General features: G+C 40.7%; 1 protein-coding gene across 1 annotated transcript in view; it reads left to right on the plus strand.

Moving 5' to 3' along the window:
* The window catches only part of SORCS3 (sortilin related VPS10 domain containing receptor 3), a 286,940-nt gene that overhangs the window by 243,574 nt on the left and 27,600 nt on the right, over positions 1-15,766 (plus strand). The window contains exons 15-18 of the mRNA XM_064663258.1: positions 8,269-8,386; positions 9,877-10,010; positions 14,114-14,227; positions 15,429-15,600. Of these exons, the coding sequence (XP_064519328.1) occupies positions 8,269-8,386; positions 9,877-10,010; positions 14,114-14,227; positions 15,429-15,600 (538 nt within the window). The remainder of the gene's footprint in view (positions 1-8,268; positions 8,387-9,876; positions 10,011-14,113; positions 14,228-15,428; positions 15,601-15,766) is intronic.

A 15,766-nucleotide genomic window follows, 5' to 3' on the forward strand; every position in this document is an offset into this window, starting at 1 on the left:
ATCTGCCGTGGCTATACTGCAGGATTTTTATTGCAAGGTTTTGTTTTTTTAATCTGTATTCACAGAAACTCTCCACCTGCCCCATCTTCTCTCTCCCTCTTGCCCTGAAATCTGGCAGTGATGCATCTTTCCATGACTAGTTCAATATGGATTGCTAGTGGCCAACTCTTTGAATTTCTCTCGTGTGGAAAACCTCCGTCTCATGACATTCAGTTTCACTTGGAAGTGGAAATAAACCACATCTTCAGATTTCATCTGCGTGAGAAGTTCTGTGAAATTCTTCTTTTGAGCCTTCTTGTTGAGAAAAAGAATACAGACCAAGATTTTCTTGAACAAATTTGCCCTCATGGAAGCTGCTGTCTGATCTTGGTATATTCTTGTTCATTTCACTACCGTTGTTTTTTCTCCCTCTGAATAGTAGCAGTGGAACAAGGCTTTATATCTGAGATGGTCTATTTAGATGGTCTAAATGACACTAATTTGCACCATCTGAAAATCTAGATCCAAATGGATGGTATATTCTATTCGGAAGAAGATGCACCTCTTCTTTCTGGGAAAAAAAAAAAAAAAAAAAAAAAAAAGAGGCCAATTTACTTTTTTTTCAACCACAGACAGAAGTACAGCAGCCCTGAATCATCACCCATTGCCCTCAGGCTACTGCTCCTAGTTGACAGGTCAGCCAAAAGCAACTGAATTAAAAGCTCCAAAGTGGTTCTTAAAAACTGTATTTATTGTTTAGGAAAAAAATTAGACAGTGTTTTTTGTTGGCAATTGCTGGCTTTTCCAGTGTCATCTTTCATTTTTTATGTTTCCTTTGTTTCCAGTCTCTTACTCCCTGCATCATCTTGCCAGGCATGAGATAGCGTAATTCTCCCTCTTCCACTCTCCCTAATTGCTGATCTGTGTCTCTTTCAATTAAGTTCTACTTCCTTGTCTCAGTCCCTTTCCATCCAATTTCCATGTAACTAGCGACCTCCTTTAATGCTAATTCCATCTAAACCCTAATAAAAAAAAAATTGAGAGATTACACAGCCCATTTGGTTTCTCATAAGTCATGATTTATGTTTAATTCATGGGAAAATAGCTCCTCTCTCACGACCTATTTGTAAAATCTGGCCCCACCAGCACAACTTGCAACTGTTCCATTGCTGTTTGTGTGGTTTTGGCCATAACAGCTCAGCCATAGGAGCTAGTCTTACTTTACTGCTACTTTCTTACACGGAGGTGGCTTATATCCAGATTTCCTAACAGGCCCTTTTCTTTTGTGTGAAATTGTCAGCACTTTCCTTTATTGTGTGAAAAACTATAAATGTCAACAAAGAATGGAGGCACATTTAGATACCAAGACCTTCTGTAAGTGTTCCCTGAGCAAGCAGCTCTAGCATTTTCCCTGAAAATGCAGGACCAGCCTGGATAGTAGGGAGAAAAATCCAAACCAAATCAAGGGAATGATGAACGTGAAAGAACCTTGTACAGGAACACAATAATTTCTCAGCTAGAGCTAGTATATTTGGCTGAATCTTTACTGTTTCTTCCAGGGCATCCCCCTATCTCTAGTCCATGTTACCCAGCTCTCTGGATCAGAGGAAATAGGAGCACCCAGTATTCATGCCTTAGTCATGCTGAACTAATCAGAACATGGAGCACTAGGATACAAAGTACAGTAACCAATGGCAAACCACAACTCTGTTCTGGCTAGGCTTCTTATCTCCACCTCAGTGCTGGTTGTAGAAGTGCCTACTCTGGCAAAAGAACTTTATTCACCAAGCTTGCCAAGATCCACAGGAGTAGAAATGCAGAGCTTAGACGTATGCAGGCTTTACCTGGCAACCTCTCAGGTCCATGTCTACACATCATGCCCAAAATGTTAAATACCTTCAGAGTTCACAAGAGCAGACCAGCCAAATATGAATAGATCTGGTCCTTGACTTTTGCACTGATGGGCCCAACCTGGTGCTGCGTGGACATACCCTGGGTGCCTGTGTGTCAGCCTGCCTGTTTGTACAGAGGAACTCTCCAACTTGTGCTATGCAACTACTTTTAGGGTGGGTTTGACCAAACACTGCTCATGAGACAGCATTGGTGATATTTGCCGGGAAGGTACAGTCTCCTTGGATATCTGGTTAAAATTGCAGCAGTAGCAACATGTGGTTCTGTTTGACAGACTTCAAAGAGAGAATGAACACCTTCAGTTGTGGATTAACTACTCAGTGCTCCTGGAGCTGCAATTGGCCAGATCTGTGACTCCCCCTGGTTTTGGTCAGAAAAAATCATCCTCTCCAGGGGACTAGAACAAAAAACCAGAACACATGCTTGTTTCCCTGCCAGGAAGTGATTCTTCCAGAGTATGCTTCATGGCACTTCTTGGGTTCACCTATTAAATATCGGGTTTTGTCACTACCTGTTAGAGGCACAGATGTAAATAAAGAGGGATTTTAACTGAAATCAGATGGTGATCTTGCTGGACTCTGTCCCTTTCTACATTCCCCCAACAAAAGCACAGATTCAGGTCAGCTGAAGCATTTACTAATTTGGGTGATTTTACTATTGGGGATTTTTTGCTTGCAAAGACACTTCCTCTGCAAGCATTTTTCTTTTACAATGAAAGGAAATAAAAACCAAGGTTAATTTCAAGCTTTTCTAAATGAAACAGTCTATTTATGATGACACTGCAATTAGCTTTTCTCTCAGTATTATCAATTAAAGTATATATTTGGCTCTCTGTTGTTCTGGCTTTACTTTTCTGTTGATCCATCCATCTGTCTGCTTGTGTAGTTCATCTCAAAAGGTGGTGTCAACTAAGTATATTATATTTTTTGCTTTTACTTTTAGATATTAAAAAATCCTTACAGTCTATCCTTTGGGGCCTAATCTTATTAAAATCTGGCTTCAGAGGTCCAAAGGGTATTTTGAGAAAAGCAAAAAAAACACCCAACCTTTTCATGTCTCTCGCCTTGTTGATGTCCAGTGAAGGGAAAATGCTTCAGAAAGGAGGGTACTTTTGATGTTTTGTGCAGTGAAGATTACCTTATCAGCTGCTTCCTTCTATGGCATCTCTGGTCATCTGTTTCAATGATGGACACAGCTGAGTGCCGCAGGTGTTACACTCAAAGACAGTAGGATGATTAGTGAAGGTAAAAGTATTCCATCCATATCCAGACCAGACCAGTCAAGTACATGCAGCTTCAGTGCTTGCTTGCTCCATGTAATGTCTTACTGGTTTACTTCAGAAATGATAGAAGGCAACTTGATTTAGGCATGAGAAGACATTTACATTTTCATGCTTGGGCAGCTCATCTGAAAGTGCCAGCAGAGATAGATCCAGATGGACACAGCTGATGCCCTTCCTGAGAGCAATACAGGAGCTATTACTTAAGATCTGTTTCTCATACCTTAAGCAGGGATAGGGATTGAATCTATGGACCAGAGGTAGATGAATTGTTATCTTGTGACCCTCAATTCATTCTACTGACCTGTCAGAAATGAACAGTATTGAATTACATAAAAAGCACAACTGTCAACGATGCAAAGAATGATAAGGTAAAAGCAATGCAATTTGAGAAGAGAGCACTGTATAAATGTAAAAAGCTTTTTAAAGGGCTTCTGTACAAGGTTATCAGGTCAATATATACTGCATTTGTAAGTTATTGTGTATTTAAAAAATTAATGAAAGATATAATTATAGCAGCATTACTAGTGACCTTTTCTAAAATGAGTCCGTCATGAATCTGTAGGCATTTCAGAAGTGTTTTCCATGTTTCTAACAGTTTTTCTCCAAATTAATGACATCCAGTCCTGGCAATAAAAGCCTTGCCCTGTTTCTCCAAAGAAGGGCTTGGGAAACATTTTCCGATTTCTTAGCAATGATTCCACTGTGAGCTATGCACAGAACCAATTGCGAGGATGCTGTCCTGTTAGCTAAGATTTTATGTGGAGTTTCAACTGCTTACTTGAAGAGCTAGAACAAAACCTATCCAGGTTTTGTAGATTACTGTTCCATGGCTTAGGCTGGAGAACCTAGTCAGAAAACCTAAATACCTATCTAAATACCATCTGGGCTCTTGTTCTTGCTTCTCAAGGACTTCCAGATCAGACTGCTTATCTAGAAAAATCAAAATACAGGGGTTTTTGTTGGCTTCCTAGAGTGGGACCTTGAAAACCCAGCTCTCTTCTTTTGTCTTCTATACTTTCAAGAAACGATTAAGAGCTTTCAGTTAGACCATGGTAGACAAAGTCATTGATAAAAAATTTATAGTAGATTATTTCCTTTTCCCCTGTATCATCTTGGTAGTTTATCCATGTTTGTTAAAAGCATCTACCTCCCTAATTTAATGACCAGACAAACTAAATGAAAAACAAAGACACATGGAAATTGGGTAAGATGAATGAGATGGTATCTTCAAAGCAGCTTGGGGACTCACCAGTTGAGTAGGGAAAAAGAAACTCCCACCAATCTCTATTTGCATCGCTTTCCTTGGGACTTGCTTTGTTTATTTACACTGGATACAGAAAGTGTTATGTAACAGCTGGAGCACTTAGTGCTAACAGTTATTGAGAACCAAACACTAGCAATTTTAAAATGTTACAGCTCTTTTCTGTCTGCCTAACCCTCTCTTGGACCTGGCCATCCGGAGAAATACAGTGGGAAGATGTCATGTGCATACACCTTAGTCTCTAAGGAAAAAGATCCAGTGATGTAGTTCACAAAACTGATGAAAGCAGAGTTCAGCTGCACTATCTGGTCATACTCAGTCAGAGTTTGTGCCCTTTGATGGTTTGTTTAGCCCATTTTAAATTTCACAATGAAAGTTTCCATCACTTTCCAAGGAAAACTGTTTGAGACACTAGTGGAGCCCCACAGATAACAAAGACCTCTTTTCCATTCCTAACGTTTGCTTATAGCAACTCATCGAAGTTTCAAATGCACAGCAAAGTCATCATGAACTGTAACAACCTTCATCATGTTGGCTGGTCAATGAAACCATTCTGAAGGGGTCCGGGTGGCATTTAGTATTGGCGAGCAGTGTTCACACAGGGTGCAGGTGCTTGTTGGCTCCTCTGCAACTCTGAAGCCTGCGCCACAGTGATTGATTAAGGAGCTTTTTATTAGCGAGGGGAGGGTGGGGTGGGAACTCACCACTTTAGGAATCAGCTGACCCAGAACCATCTCTGCAGCACAGAGGAAAACATCCCTCTGTTCACACTCCTCTAATTACATTTAGTGTAGTATTGTTTCCATCTAAATTATAGCAATTATACACAAAGATCATCTTTGAAATCATTTAATTAAAGACTATCTAATGCTCTGTGCTTTTGGAATGCTAATATGCCACTTTCCACTTAGGAAACTTTGACGTTTTTTCATTAATTATCATGGAAGAATTTCAGTGTCGGAGGTTTGCCTTAGCTTATTTTAGTAGATTTAAAAATCAAGTAATTCTGACAATTTTTCAAAAGCAAAAAGAAACTTTTTGCTCTCCTGATGGACAGTTAGCTCAGGGTCAGTTTGAGGAACAAAATTTTCCTTGAGAAGTATTGACTGCCAAAGTGTTGGATTTCTCTGGCCCTTTTATCTTTTGTGTTCAGGGAAGTGTATGTGTTTGATCATGTTCTCTCCTCCTTTTGCTATATTTTTTTGTGTAATAAACACCCAAGTCAAATCTAAACTGGTATAAATCTGCCGGGCTAAATGATTTCTGCCTGCTGCATTGCCGCTTTGCAGGAATGATGTTTCAGGATGTTTCAGTCATGCATCACATCCAGCTCAGACAAGATTGTGCTGACAGCAGTTGTGGTGTAAGAGGGACACCAGTGCCAAGGAAAAGTAGGAAGGGGAACAGCAGTTAGAATTCCTATTTGAGCACAGTTTTGGAGGCTTTCCTCATCCTTCCTCCTGTGCTCTTTCCCTTTCTTCCCTTCTTCTCCCAACAAGCGCCCTGGCACGCCATACTGCTTTGTTTTCTGTGAGTTTCTCTTGGTCTAGGATGTGCCTTCTATGCTGAGGAACAGGAATTGCAGCTTCTTCTGTACCTTCACCTGAATGTCTTGGTATTTTGTGTCAGTAATACCTACAATTAGGACTACGCTGAGCATTATTCTGGAGAGCAGCAACAATCTACCTAATAAACTCATTCAACCAGACAACTCCTTCCCTACCTACTCACTTCTAACTGAATATGTATTTGGCACAGTTTCTTCTTGTATCCTCTCTCCTCCTTGTCAGCTTTGTGGAGCTTGCCTCTGTGAGGCAGAACTTGGATATAGAAAGGTGTCCACAGCAAACCCAGAGCTCCAGACTCGCAGATCTCACCCACCCACCTTTCTCTCCCTGATACCCATGAGCTGAGACAGGTCTGAGTGGGAGAACATGACTGATTCCTGGATGGTCTTTGTTTCACAAAGAACAGCACAGTGCAGAGGAATTTTGATAAAGGTTACAGTCTACAGAAAGACTGAGGGCAGAGCAAAGCCAACACTCTGTATGATTACAGTGTAAACTAAGATGATCCAGAGTAAAGAATGGCATCACACTGGGGACACAGCGGGATCTGAATTGTGGTCAGTGTGTGGAAGTCTTCTCTTCTGTTTCTCCTTATTTCATAGGAAAATTTGTAAATCTTCTTTCTCCTTCTTTCTTTGTTACTCTGGAATAATTAAAACAACAAAAACTTTAGTCTCAGAAATGGCTTGGGTAAAAATATAAATTGGTGAAAGATTTGGAATAATGAAAAAAATCATTCCTGCCCTCTGAATATTGCAATAATGCTGATGCAGTGACCTTTCTTGAGTGTCAGAAAAGATCTGGGTTGTGGTACATACAGAATTTTTTAAATCTAGGACTCATGTTTTAGATGAAATTTTAGGTTCTTTTATATATTCAAAATAGTCAAAACCTTGACAAGTTATAAGGACAAATCAACTTGATCTTTATCTGCTGATGTGTACTGAGATTTCCCCCTGCCGATGAGAAGCTGTAGTTTTATTAATGGTTTTTAAAGCCTGATTACCCATCCTAATCTCCTCATATTATACACTTCCTTGTAAATCCAGCTGCAGTGGATTGAAAAGTTCCTCTTTACTTAGAAAATCATAGCAGACCAAGGAAATGGGAATCTGTTTTGATTGAAAACTGAGCACTCATGAAGATGGAGTCTTTTGACTGGGTGCCTAGTGCTAATTTATTAATTAAACCATGGGTTTGCTATGATTTTGCTTTCTTTGGTGAAGGTATGAGCTTTCAACATGTAGAATACCTGGTGGTACTTTGGTGATGTGTGTCATCACTGCTCGTTGCTGCCTTGGTCCTTCCCTTCTGGGCACTTAAAAAATTACAAAGTTTTACCTGCATGTGAAGGAAGGCTGCATAGTTGAAGTGGAATTTAGAGAAACCTGTGTTTGACAACCATCTCTGCTCCCAATGTTCTGGTCCAAACTCGAGGAGAAGCCTCTGCTACAATTTTATATCATTCATCATTCTATTTCTAACAGATCTGTGCCTGAGTTTCAGATTACAGTCGGAGTCCTTCCCCTGTTTTTTGGGTGCTGACTCTTCAGCTCCAGCTGCTCCCATATACTGACTTACTCAGTCTTGTGTTATACTAGATTTATGTGAAAAATGTGTCATTTTCATCCTGAAAATGAACTTATTGCTTATTACTTAGATGAACCATGGAGTGTGATCAGTGACTGCTGCTGATGAGTGACCTACTCACAAGAGTTAAGAAAAAGTTCTGCAGTGGTGATCATTTATAATTCCACTCCTACTAGCTGCAGTCAGCATTCACTAAGAGGAAGGGACACTACTGTCTTTAGTCCATATCCCAAATGTTAATTTCTGGTGTTTCACAATTCATTAAGTAGTAAGTTTGTGCAACACATATGTTCAACAATAAAGAAACTGTGTTATCTAAGAAAGGCTTGATTTTGAGACAGCCAAACCCTTGATGTTAGACACATTGCTAGTGTCTAAACTAGTTGTTTAATGTTCTTGAGTGATACAAGTATTAGACTAGGGTCCCATTGTGCCAGGTACTACAGTCATGGAAAGACCTTCCAACAGAGGCTGTACGAGGTGTCAGGAAAAGGATAAAAAATCTTAGGACGTCATAGGAACAGCAAAATGTTACTCATGACTGAATATCATTTTCTGGCATCAAGCTCCAAGGCTGTATTGGTTTCTGTAGCTGAGATTCATGAAACATTATTTGCTTAATGCAAGCATGTCTGGCTGACTCTGGTTCTTTCCTTTTTTTTGTCTCCCATGCTCAGAGTTTTTGGGCACTTCAGTCTCCGTTCTGAGTGGCAGCTGGTCAAGGTGGATTACAAGTCTATCTTCAGCCGAAGGTGTAACAAAGATGACTACCAAACCTGGCATCTGCACAATCAGGTATTCCCACCATGTAGGGAGGGGTTGATGGGTGTTCCTTTTCCTGTACTCTGTGTTGCCTGGTAGGAATGCAGTTGTTATTTTCAGCAAAACATATGGATTTTCTTGCATCCCTTAAAGAATATGCATGAATAAACATGGGGCCAGTCTTCTGTGGGCAAGTTCAGGAGATTAACTTCTATTTTTATGAAAATAATCCATTGCACCAGATGGATCTTTTTGGCCTCAGTGCTTAGGGCAATGTAAAACCTCACCTTGTGATTGAATTGTGGAAGATGTTGAACTCTTTGCAGCTCTGTCTGTGACTCATGAAAATAATTTTGTTTTACTTTACCTCTATTTTCCCTACTCAAAAATGAAAATAAAAACATGTATTCATCCTGCAGGTCCTGCAGGCGTCTATAAAACTCTGGGGAGCTCTTGAATAAAAGACACCAAAGAAGGCCAAATTATTTCATCCTATTCAAGGATACATGCTTTTCTTTTCATACACTCTGGCTTATTTTCATGCTGGATATATTTAGGTCCTGAAGTGACCAGAACTGAGAGGTCAATACCCTCTGCAGATTACTTATAGGCTACTTACCACCAGCAGGATGTCCCACACCCTGCAGGGGAACATAACAAGGGCCAGAACCATTGGCACTGTGATATTCCTGAATGAAATACTTGAATTAGAAATGAGCATTAACTTGCAAGGATGTGTCAGATAACTGAAGTCATAGAATTGAATAAATGGAAATAATTTAAATGAAAGAAAAGGGAAGACACGTGTGTAACCAAGGATATCATTGTTAATGGGAAAGAGAAATATTTCAATTAGGTGTTGTCTTTTTTTTCTTATTTCTATGCAGACAAATTATTTCTGCATCGTAGAAAATTCTGTTTATAGCAACTCACCTAAATATCAAATGTTTCTTTTAGGTTAGGTACTCCCAGTAGTGTTTTTGAAAACCTTTGCATTCAAAAAGCCCAACAAAACACACCATCAGAACTATTCAAGATCTATAACAAAGCCAGGTCTACTAAGGAAAGAGCAAGGGAGTCAAATCCTGTGCTCCACACCTAGATTTTGTCCCTGCCTTGGGTTTCAGGCTTGGACACTTCCTTCTGCAGCAGATTTTATCTGACATATGGAAGAAACCCTGGAGTGCACCCAGTGTCTTTTCAGGATAATTCATAGGACTCGATATTGGTGGATGCCTTCTGAAACATGGCATGAGTGGGTGTGATGGCTTGGGTATCCAGACATTTTGGGCACATTGTCATTAGCATCCCAACTCAATGCTGAACACACTGCACTCATGAGTCCTCCCATGGTGACTTTTGATTTTGCAAAGACACAAAAGGGAGCTGGACTCTGTGCTTCCAACTCTCCTAGTGGTAAATGCTTGTTTTCATTGCCTTTTGCATCTTTTGACAAAATGCTCCATTTAGGACACAGCTGCCACTACAAATCTCTTTCTTCTCTTGTTCCTTGGCTAATGAAGGGGGAGCCTTGTGTCATGGGAGAGAGGAAGATCTATAAAAAACGCAAGCCTGGAGCCCAGTGTTGCCTAAGTCAGGATTATTCCCAAACTGTGGTGTCTGAACCGTGTGTCTGTGGTCAAGGAGACTTCGAGTGGTGAGTATATGTTTCTGGGGACTTTTTGCATGGGCTATTCTTGTAGTGGTCAAAATAATACCCAGACAGAAAACCTTGCAGAGAAACTGCATCTAATGCAGCTTTGCGGCTGTGACTGCACCATAGAGCAGAGCTGTGACCCCCATACCTGTTGTGTGAGGGAGGCTTCCCTTCCATCTGAAGGAGGGATTTGTTAAACTCCATGAGAAATCCAAGCCTGGAATTCAAAAGCAAAAAATTGCAAGTACTGTTTGATATTTTTGTCTGTCATTCTAGAAGAGTGACAATCAGGACTTCTCTGGTCCAAAGCATGTCCCTTTCAGGAGACAGAGGGAATTTCTCTGTCCTCACTTCCAAGGTCATTGAATACCTAGGGAGCAAGCTAGGAAAACATGCACACTTTTTTGTTATTCCTTTGAATTGCTGGGAACCATTTATTGCTTTTTAACAATGTTTTATTGAGAAATTTCTGAAAGGGCTTCTGTGACGACTACAGCCCACCCTTGTCAGATATAACTACTTGTTTTGCATAAATATTGGTGTTTCTAACTTAACAGGGTCATAATTTTCAAATTGCTTTAAGATCACTTTGAAAGCAGCTTAAAAATAAAACAGGGGGGAAATGAAACACTGCTTGATACTGCTTGACAATCAGAGATAGGAGATGGGAGAATGCACAAGTCAGGATCTCTGCACAAGGAATTACTACATAGAACTTGTGATAGGCAATATTTCAAAGATTTAAAACCATCAATATCTGTCATGTTTGAGCTTAAATAATCAGAATATCGTTTAAATACAATTCAAGATACCCTGAAAGCTGATCAGCTGAAAAAACATTTTAATTTTTATAGTAGTTTATCAGGATCAATGTCTGACTCAGTATCGGTATAATTTCCAAAAACTTCTCTTACCTTTGAATACCTTCTGAAGAGGTGTGAGGCATGAGATCTATACATTTATTTGGACTTAGGCCAGCTGAAACTCGTAGTTCTGTTTTGGAGCATGAACGTACTGAAATGTAGAAAAATTAAGGTTCAGGGATATAGAGCAGAGATTTTCATCTTATCTGGATGGATGTTGAATTTGTTCCCAATGCCAAAATTACATATGAGACTCCTTAACTTGCCTCGTGAGATCTTTCCCCTTTGTTCTCGTCATGAGAACTTGCAGGACAAACTATCTTGCTCTACAGTATTTGCCCTTGGCAGTGGCATATGCCTCTGGGGTGAATCAAGAACCAATCTCTAGAGATACTTATGAGTTTACTTGAGTTTTTTTACCCTTATGCTGCTTAATGCCTCGTCGGCTTTCTATTTTCACAGTGAAGTTTGTCTTTTCCGAGCTGTAAGTGGAAAACTGTGGTAGCTAAATTGGACTTAAGTGCTGTTCTACCTTGAAAAAGATCTGCATCAGAACACAGCTTTTCAGTCAATTGGCGGATTTCTTGCTTGCATTCAGTATCATTTTTGCTTATCTTTCCTGCTAACATGAGAGAATATTGCTGTTAACCCTGTCAGTCCTGCAGAGAAAATGCAATTAGAGGACAGCAAGCTGGCTTTTGTTTCAGACCCTGCACTGCCAACAGAATTGTTAACTGGCTTCCAATTGCAGAATTGTTTTAGCTGGTGATGGAGAATCAGAAGAAAATGCTTCAGTTTAAGGGTGAGTTTTGATGCTAGTTGGCAGGGCTGACTGAAAGGTGTGGGGCAGTCAGTTTGGGGAAATTACTAGCAGTGCTGGAATTGGGGCACCAAGCTTGATTATCTGAAAAGTGATTTTCAGAGAAAAAGGTGGACCCATCTGCTCTGACTTGTGACTTCTAAAGGATGAGACAGCTATTTAAGCAGTGGCAAAATATGGGTTATTCTAGAATACATTTTAGATTCATCTGCCTTCTTTGGGATGTCAGTATGAGAAATCCCTTTTCTCTCTGCTGACTAGAAGGTGGACAGGACAGTTGAAAGGAAAGCTCCTACTCTTTCACTTTAAGAATTTTCAAGAAAAATGTTTCCTTTTCAAGAAAAAAAAATATCCACTCAGCCTTTTCTGGCTGGGTTCACAGTGTCCGGTTGTTCTTGAAAGCACTGACTGGTCTGTCTCTTGTGTTGCACTGAGCAGGTCCTGTGGAGTGTCAGGGAAAGGAGGAGTCAGCAGCTGGGGCTGTGTGACTACACTGACCAGCAAGTCCCAACAGACAGGCCCTCTGCTTCCCCACTAAGTAGATTTGGAGGCTGGTGCTGGAGCATCCCAAGCTACTGGGTGTGATGATGCCTAACTTCAAGAGCTGTGGGGATGGGACAAATGACTGCAGCAGCCCTATAGCAGAGGCTGTGAGGGCTGTGCTCCCTCCCATTTGGTCACAGTGCCCTTGCCCCTCTCTGCCTCACGGTTGCAGTGCTGTTTTTTCCTATTAGATATTAGGCTGATCTAAAATTCAAGGGCATAAATTATGATCCAGGACCCCAGTTCAACAAATCCTCATGAGTCAAGATCAGGGGTGACTCCTGCCAACCCTTGCAGTCATTTTCAAAAGCAAATCCTGGCCTTTTTCTGGCAGAAGGAACTCCAAAGTGTTATTAAAGCACTCGCTGATCTTTCTTTTCCCTCCTCCTGCTTCTTTATTTACTCTGTCAAGATAGCTTTCCTGACAAAGACAGCACAGCAGCTGGACTTGATTATTTCCTTAACTTATGCAAACCCTGGGGCTTATGAGAAGGAAGGTGGGCAGCATGCGAGGTTTTAATATACATTTACCAGAAGTTAATGAACAAGCACAGAACCTTGAGGGCACACAGCAATGTTGTCTTTAATTTTATTAAATATTTATGCAGCTCTTTTCTTCTCCTGGGCAAAGTACAGCTCCTCCTGAATATTTTTAATTATCAAGTCCCTGCCAGGCATTTTTGACTGTGCAGGTCGGACCCACTGAGAATGATTAAATTGAATGTTGAGAGAAAGAGCATTAGGGAATCTCCAAACCTTTTAAAGTAACTTGCAGAATTTTTGTCCTCCAAAAAAGGAACAGTAGCAGTCTGGGTCGCTGGGGACATAGCACAATTTTGTCTCATCAAAGAACTTCCTAGAGACTTTCTGTTGGCAGTTCAGACTCCGAATGGGGGAAGGATAAAACTCAGATTGTCCTAAAGGGCACAGAGATGTTTCAAGATAGTGGCTTCTGGAGTGTCTTTGTTTTCACTGAGGTTTAGTGTGTTGGCATTTGTTAACTTGCTTCAGGCAAAAATCCAGGATCTCTTTTTATTTGCCCTTTGAATCCAGACTATCAATAAAGGCTATGCATAGAAACCTGATCCAGAGCCTATTAAAAATTATGGAAATCTTTGGATTAATCCTATTGCTTCATCATTGTATTGGCACACAAAGACAGCTGTAAAAAGAAGTTTTGCTTGCGGTTGTGTACACTTCCACTCTTAGGTGGTCCAAAGAACCATCAATACCCTAGATTGCCTTCCCTATGTGACACAATACCACGTAATCCTTAGGCTACCATGTTGGCTGTGTTGTTTTAGTTCCGCATTAGAAAAACATCAGCGGTATTTTTCTCTCAGGCAAGTCATAGCTCAGTCAGAGAGCAGGGAGGTCATTAACATACATAAATATACATGCCGTGGCTAGTTGTTCAGGAAATGCTCCTAGTGTTTTATGTTCCTAGCCACTTGGTTGGGAAAAAGTGAAAAATTAGAATTAGTCTGGTTTGTTCTAAAAGCAAAGACTGCAAAAAGCAAGCAAACCGAAAGAACCCAAAAGTGAAATTTAAATTAGAGATTAATAGGAAAAGAAATTAACAATACAATTTTCTTTCTTAATCTCCATCCGTGTTTGGTTGTCAGATGAAATGCAAATCCTTCAGTGCTCTGCAAGGTAAGTAGTTCTGGTGTTGTCAGATGTCATAGGCCTTCTGTGAATCATGTTCCTGCCTCGCAAACTAGTCCAGTACTTTGTTTCTGGATGAGCCCAATCCGTGATGTCACGCCATCCAGCAGAGAACCACCAACACACACACGCTTTGGGGATGTCACCTAAAACTCTGAGCTAAATCCAGTAGATGGGTACAGTGATGCACTCCTGACTTGTCTCCGTAGTGACTATGGGTATGAGAGGCACAGCAACAACCAGTGTATCCCAGCCTTCTGGTTCAGCCCATCCTCCCTGTCCAAGGATTGCAGCATTGGTCAGAACTACTGGAACAGCACTGGGTAAGTGAGTCTTGCAGTCCGTCTGGTTTCGGTGACTTTGCAGTACACAAAGAGAATCTGGATGGTTCTTCTTTCTCTGCATTCCATCTGGCTCTCTTCCAGTCGTATTCATGAGGTAGTGTTTGCAGCAGCATCTGTACAGAACACTGCCTCATTCCTCAGAGACAGGGAGAAGCATGTTAACATACATGACGTGTAGATATTGCATTGCTATCAAGTGATGTGTGATCCCTGGAGTCTAGACTTGGAGCTCCCCTTTGCTGCAAAATTAAAACATGAATCAAGAAGGTCTATCTGAGAGACAGCTGAACATTTAAAGGTACAGGTTCGAGGTATTTCACACTGTTTTTTATTGAAGCTCTTACTATATTACAGCTCCTATTTGTATCAGCTTCTAGGAAGGCTTATATGAGCAATTTTTAGCCTCTTTTTTCCTTTGCCATTTTCACTTTGTATATACAATGCCTTGCATTTCAGGCAAGCTGTATGTGCTGATTTCTCCTGGTTTTATCCAGAACAGATGGCAAGTGTTGGTTTATTATGGTAGTATCACTTTGCAAATGTTATTCTATCATGCAGGAGATGTTGTGAAACACTTGTTGCACAGACTTGTTGCAAAACTGTTGGGGTTTGTGTCTTCCTAACCAATCTTGTATTTTTACTGTGAAATTAATAGAAAGGGCTAATCCCCCTCATCAACACTGGGAATAGCCAAGTGCCTTGCTTCTTAGCTAACCTCTTCCAAGAAGAGCTAAGAGAAGAAAACTATTTCTTGAATTGTTTTAAAATTGAACTGGACAAAGCCCTTGGTAGATAATTTCAAGTGCCTTCTAGCACAGTAGAGGCAGACAAAATGTAATAAAAAGCATAATTAAAAAGCTGGGATGCAGGGTGCAATCCTGCAGGCATAAGGAGTTGGAGGAGTTCTCTGCCTTTTAGCAGGGCACAGTAATTCACCTCTACAATGTGTCTTTTCTCAGTGATGCTGCTGAGAATCTCTGGAGAACACTGGATTGTGATTTGTTTGGCTTTCTCCCATTTAATAAAATGTTGGGTTTTGATTCTTCCTTTCACTGAGGGAATCATACAGGCAGTTAGCCTTTTAAAAAACACGTGCATAAATGAGGAGAAACAAAAAAACCACAAAGGAACATTTCCATCCACTGTCTGAGCCCAATCTCCTTTTTTGACTGTTCCCTAGGTACCGAAGGATTGTGTCTAACAACTGCACAGATGGCTTGAGAGAGAAGTACATGGCCAAGATGGAGAAGTGCCCTGGAAAAGCACCTCGGGGACTGCACATCCTCACTACTGATGGAAAGCTGGTCATGGAGCAGGGACACAATGCCACCTTCATCATTCTTATGGAAGAGGTGTGTTAGTGGTCTCAGCAAACTTTTCTCTGCGTGGCAGGACTGGCATTCTTTTCCTTCACTTTTCAGGTTGCTGAGAGGAAAATAGCAATCAAGTGGGATTATGAAATGGTCAACAGTCCTGAGATTTATGAGAATTAATAAAAAAGGGTGAAACATACAAGCA

This window comes from Pseudopipra pipra, chromosome 8 (assembly GCF_036250125.1).
Source record: "Pseudopipra pipra isolate bDixPip1 chromosome 8, bDixPip1.hap1, whole genome shotgun sequence".
NCBI lineage: Eukaryota > Metazoa > Chordata > Aves > Passeriformes > Pipridae > Pseudopipra > Pseudopipra pipra.